The following is a 6156-nucleotide window of genomic DNA, read 5'->3' as shown; positions in this document are numbered from 1 at the left end:
ACAAGGGCCTGAGTTTGGATACTCAGCACCAGCCTTAAAAGCTTGTCTCTAATCCCAGTGCTGGTGTGGAAAAGACTGGGACACTCTAGGGCTTGCTATCCAGCAAGGGAAGCTGAGTCAGAAAGCTCCTGGTTCAGTGAGCTACAAAATACAAAGTGCAGAGCCACTGAAGAAGACACCGATACTGACCTCGGGACTCTGCACACAATCATCTTCACACAGACAAGCATAAAGACCACACACACACACACACACACACACACACGAATAGTTATCAGAGAAACCAAGCCTAGTGGCAGCACAAGCTAATCCCAGCACTAAAATTTCTAAGGGAAAAACGTTTATTTAAACTGATCATTATCAAATAAATCAGTAGTACATGTATCACAAAAGTTTGACAGCTATGTAATAATAATGCTATAAAATCAGTTATAAAAAAAACTAACCCATGAGAATACACAGAAAAAAAATGAGTTGTAGTTTATTATATAAAGAAAAAAAAATTTACCTTCCAAGAGTTTTTGACATGATGTATTCGTCTCTTAATTCCTTAGGATAAACTGACTGATCATCTACAGTCAGATCAAAAAATACAAAAACTAAGGGGGAAAGGACAGAAATGGGCTTGTTAATTCACGATTAAAAGACTGGTTCTCAAGTTTAACTACACACAGAATATAAGGTACAGATTTACATTTATCATGTAATACAAAATGAATTATTTTTAATCCAGGGGCCAACAAGATAGTTCGGTAACAAAAAACCACTTGCTATGTACGCCTAATGACTCAACTTTGGTCCTCAGAACCCACAGTGGAGGGAGAGAATGAATTCACAATAGTTGTTCTCTGACCCCTACATGCATACTGTAACATGTAAGTCTACACGTGTATACTTTAACATGCAAGTCTACATGCATACTCTAACATGTACGCCTACACATGCATACTGTAACATGTAAGCCTATATGCTTACTGTAACATGTAACCCTACATGCACACTCTAACATACAAGCCTACATGTACACTCTAACATGGAAGCCTACACATGCACACACAAATCTCTCTCACACTCTCTCTTGTTCTATCTCTGTTCATCTGTCTCTCTCTCTCTCTCTCTCTCTCTCTCTCTCTCTCTCTCACACACACACACACACACACACACACACACTAAACAAATGTAAATAAATAGGGTGGAGATGAGAGTAAGACAACGTACATCACCTGCTGGCCTCCATACCTACACAAATGCACAAACACATAAACCATACACACACAAAGTAAGCACTCAGAAGACAAAGGCAGGCAGGGTTCAAACCCACCCTGATCTACATAGGGAATTCTAGGACAGCCATATAGTAAGATCTTGTCTAAAAAATAAAAAAGAAAGAAAACAAACAAAACCCCCACACAACTCAGGCAATGCTGTTAACTCTTGAATGCTACTGAATGCCAACTTACTTAATCTTTGACTGATTTAAAGCATAATCAATAGAGACACAAAAATTTCCCTTTACAGAGGAAGTTAAGAAAAGCTCAGTAACCATAAGATAATAACATTACCTTTATTTCTACATAGTGAAAGTGCGATTTCAGAGTTGTTACTCAAAGGACAGCGTTTGCCTTTCCCGATAAGCTCGGTATTTACAAAGGTTCCATTTCCACTGTGGTCCTCTATGTATACGATGTGACAATTTTTAGGGCCCATTTCCTAAAACAGAGAATATTTCATGTCTAAGCTTTGACACCAGGAATTAATAGCAAAAGACACCCCAGAGCAACGACTAGACCACCGGGTCTCTGAGGAGAGAAGCAACCGTCACCTACCCTGAAAATACGAAAATGCTTCTTGCTGTAAGTCCGATACTTGTCCGTCCTTCTCAACAGTGGTCCATCGAAGCAATATTCACAGCTTTTATCCCTCCCAAACCAGTAGTTGTCGTTAACACAGTCTGTTAATACAGAAACACACAGAAGAGAACATATCAGTATTAACTAGAGGAAGGGACCAAGTCTGCGGAGTGGTGCACATGCGAGTCCAGCAGGACGAGCTTAAGAGACTTGCCTACAAGAAAGACACTATCAAAACAGCAGTGTGTAAGAAGACAATCAAGGGCTGGAGAGATGACTCAGTGGTTAAGAGCACTGACTGCTCTTCCAGAGGTCCTGAGTTCAAATCCCAGCAGCCACGTGGCAGCTCACAACTATCAGCAATGGGATCCGATGCCCTCTTCTAGAGTGTCTAGAGAGAGAAACAATAAGTTGTTCTACACGGGAGATGCAATGACTCCATCTTGTAGGCAGGCTCTTTTAGACAAAAAAACAACTAAAGATAGTTTTTGACTACCAAGTCCACCCTCCCCAGGAGTATATAAGCAGTGAAGACTGCTGCCAGTCACTTAAACAATAAAACAAGCGGCAAAGAAGACACTCAGAGTAGCCACACTGCCTGCAAGAAGCAGAGGCCAGCCTAGATCAGCTGCCTAGAAGAAACAAACACCAGAGGAGTTGCCTGGATGAGGCTCTGAGCAACTGACCCATCAGGATAGGGCAACCTGCTTTGTGAGCTGTCAATCATGCCAGGGTGGGCTTTGGTGATGTTACTGTCTTTGAGTCATTTCTACTCCTTTCAGTAAACCCGACAGAGCTCATCGGCTCATCAAGGTGGATTTCAGTACTATGGTTACTTTGTTCTGTCATCAACTCCTGTCTTAGGGTTTTACTTCTGTGAACAGACACCATGACCAAGGCAACTTTCATAAAGACAATATTTAATTGGGGCTGGCTTACAGGTTCAGAGGTTCAGTCCATGATCATCAAGGCAGAGCATGGCAGCACCCAGGCAGGCATGGTGCAGGCAGAGCTGAAAGTTTTATATCTTCACCTGAAAGCTACTAGGAGGAGACTGGCTTCCAGGAAGCTAGGAAGAAGGTCTCAAAGCCCAAGCACACAGTGACACACCTATCCCAACAAAGCCACACCTTCTATTAGTGCCACTCCCTAAGTCGAGCATATACAAACACCATCACAGTTCCCTACCTGGAGTGAGCAGATACCTCAGTTCACTTCTCCCCAGGAATAGTGTCACACAATACTTCAAACTACATGAATGGCTCATATCCTCTCTCCCTTTGTGTTTAGACTCAAGTATTAGCCAAACATAAGTTTGGGCTTCCATCTTCTACTTACATCTCACTACCACATTGATTATCACAATAAGGTCATCCCACGCAGTTACTCTACAAAGATGACCCCTTATTATTCTTCTCTGTAAACCTTCTTCCTGGTTTTCCCTATCAGAACATGAAGTCTATAAGGACAGCTGTGATTGATTATCTTACTCAACAGTGTAGCTCCAGGCAGAAGCACAAGCCATCAATCCCAGCACTTGGAGACAGAGGCATGCGGATCTCTGTGAATTCAAGGCCAGCCTGGTGTGCACAATGAGTTCCAGGACTACCAGGGTTGTACAGATAGACTGTCAAAAAAAAAAAAAAAAAGGTGTGGGGGGGGGGGTTGTAGATCCACAGCCAGGCTTGGTGGTACTAGCAGAAAGACCAGAAGTTCAAGGTCATCCTTGGCTACATACACAGTTTGAGGTCAGTATAGGCTCCATGAAACACTCAAGAAAACAAAAAGAGGGGCTGGAAAGATGGCTCAGCGGTTAAGAGCACCAACTGCTCTTCCAAAGGTCCTGAGTTCAAATCCCAGCAACCACATGGTGGCTCACAACCATCTGTAATGAGATCTGATGCCCTCTTCTGGTGTTTCTGAAAACAGCTACAGTGTACTTACATATAATAAATAAATAAATCTTAAAAAAAAAAAATTAAAGACAAGAGAATTGCTTTAAGAACAGAAATCAACAAAAGAAGGGAAGAGGAGAAAAGGCAAAGAAAAAAAGGCACCTTTTCAATTCATTCTGAGGCCAGTTAAACCTTAGTAACAAAGACAAAGACAACACAAGAAAGATACAAGCCAACAACCCTTACAAATGGAGATTCAAAAATGATCAAAAAGCAGTCCACACCTATATCCCAGCATTCAGGAGTCCAAGACAGAACTGCTCTGAGTTCAAGGCTAGAATAGTCTACTTAGTGAGTTCCAAGCTGTGCCAGGCTAAAAACTAAGGCTCTGTCCTCTAAATAAACTAACAGTTGTATTAAAGGGGTAGAGGCAGGAGGTTCAGGGGTTCACAGATAGCCTTATCAACATAGCAAGTAGATAAGTATCATAAAACAAAACCAAACCAAAAGGGAGAGGGAGACGGAGAGGAAGAGGGAGAGAGAAGACTTGTATAGCAAAATGTACAAAGAAACTAAAGGTTGACTTCTGGGAAAATACCCCACATTCATAGATTGAAGACAGCATGGTTATTAATTGATCTCTCTTGCTGGGTACTGTAGGGTTAGGGTTCTGATGCTTTGATCAGAAATCTGCTTGTGAACCCTGAAGGTCCTGTTTCCCAGGTGGTTCTTGATGGATCAATAAAGATGCTAGCAGCCAATGGCTGGGCTGAAGAAAAGGGGAATCCCTGGTTCCCACAGGTAGGCTAAGAGATACAGGAGGAAGAAAGAGATTTCCTATGCTTTGGAGGAAGAGAGAGCCACCAGATATGTGAGATCTCTGGTGGAGTGGACTAAGCTGAGGTGCTGAGCAAGGAGACGGTAACCAGGCAACGAACTTGAGGGCAGATTTAGAGGTGTTTAGCCAGGAGTACCAGAAGGAAGGGCATGCTAGCAGGGGGAGGCTTAGAAGCCATTGAGCTAGGAGTTACAGAGACAAAGTTCAGAGCAGAGACTGAAGACATGACCATCCAGAGACTGCCCCACCTGGGGATCCATCCCATAAACAACCACCAAACCCAGACACTATGACAGATGCCAACAAGAGCCTGCTGACAGGAGACTGACTGATATAGCTGCCTCCTGAGAGGCTCTGCCATTGCCTGACTAATACAGAGGAGGATGCTCACAGCCATCCATAAAATGGAGCACAGGGTCCTCAAGGTAGGAGCTAGAGAAAGGACCCAAGGAGCAGAAAGGGTTTGCAGCCCTCTAGGAGGAACAACAATATGAACTAACCAGTACCCCCAGAGCTCCCTGGGACTAAACCACCAATCAAAGAAAACACACGGAGAGACTCATGGCTCTAGCTGCTTATGTAGCTGAGGATGGCCTAGTCGGTCATCAATGAGAGGAGAGGCCCTTAGTCTTATGAAGGGTCTATGCCCCAGTATAGGGGAATGCCTGGGCCAGGAAGTGGGTTAGGGAGCAGGGGGAGGAGGGAGAGGATAGGGGAAATTAGGAAAGGGGATAACATTTGAAATGTAAATGAGCCAGGCAGTGGTGGTGCAAGCCTTTAATCCCAGCACTGGGGATGCAGAGGCAGACAGGATTTCTGAGTTTGAGGCCAGCCGGGGCTATGCAGAGAAACCCTGTCTCGAAAAACAAAACAAAACAAAACAAAAAAGAAAGAAATGTAATAAAGGAAAAAAAATCTAATAAAAAAAAGCCTCTGCGCTAAAAAGCATATTAAAATTAAGCTGGTGTGTATGTATGTGTGTCTGTCTGTCTGTTTGTCAGTCTTTCATCTATGGATCCAGGGTGGTGACTGGCAGAAAGGTCCGCTTAAAGCAGGGTAGTAGAAACTATATACAACGGGGTACACTACCTCATCTATAACCTTTGCATTCAGGAGATGAGGTAAGAACATGATGAGCCAGCCTGGGAACATGGAAAAATAACTGAGATGGTTAACCTTGACTGTCAACCCAACTGAATCTGAAAACAACGAGGTGACAGCCCTCTGGGTGGATCTGTGAAGTATGAACTGAAGGGAAGAGACTACAACAGAGTGGGGGTCACCTTCTAGGAGCCACGACAGAAAGGTCCAAGGGGAAAAGGCTTGCTTGCTTGCTTGCTGCCTTCGCTTCTTGCTGGCATGTGCTTCTATGCCATGCTTGCTTGCTTGCTTGCTTGCTGCCTTCGCTTCTTGCTGGCAAGTGCTTCTATGCCATGCTTGCTTGCTTGCTTGCTTGCTGCCTTCGATACTTGCTGACAAGTGCTTCTATGCCATGCTTGCTTGCTTGCTTGCTTGCTAGCCTTCGCTTCTTGCTGACAAGTGCTTCTATGCCATGCTTGCTTGCTTGCTTGCT

The 6156-nt window shown here is 43.7% G+C and overlaps 1 protein-coding gene across 3 annotated transcripts in view; it reads right to left on the bottom strand.

The window, feature by feature from the left end:
• Positions 1-6156, bottom strand: part of Chek2 (checkpoint kinase 2) — a 33974-nt gene that overhangs the window by 23942 nt on the left and 3876 nt on the right. For 2 of the 3 annotated variants that reach the window (XM_021186804.1, XM_029533658.1), the window contains exons 3-5: positions 1827-1951; positions 1563-1710; positions 509-599 (exon numbers count right to left, since the gene is read on the bottom strand). In XM_021186804.1, coding sequence (XP_021042463.1) covers positions 509-599; positions 1563-1710; positions 1827-1951 — 364 coding nt within the window. Of the gene's footprint in view, positions 1-508; positions 600-1562; positions 1711-1826; positions 1952-6156 lie in introns of those variants that run through there. The other variant, XM_029533659.1, reaches the window with a different exon arrangement.

The sequence above is a fragment of the Mus pahari genome, chromosome 23 (genome assembly GCF_900095145.1).
Source record: "Mus pahari chromosome 23, PAHARI_EIJ_v1.1, whole genome shotgun sequence".
Taxonomy (NCBI): domain Eukaryota; kingdom Metazoa; phylum Chordata; class Mammalia; order Rodentia; family Muridae; genus Mus; species Mus pahari.
The sequence above is the reverse complement of the archived record's forward strand: the minus strand, read 5'-3'. Positions and strand labels throughout refer to the sequence as shown.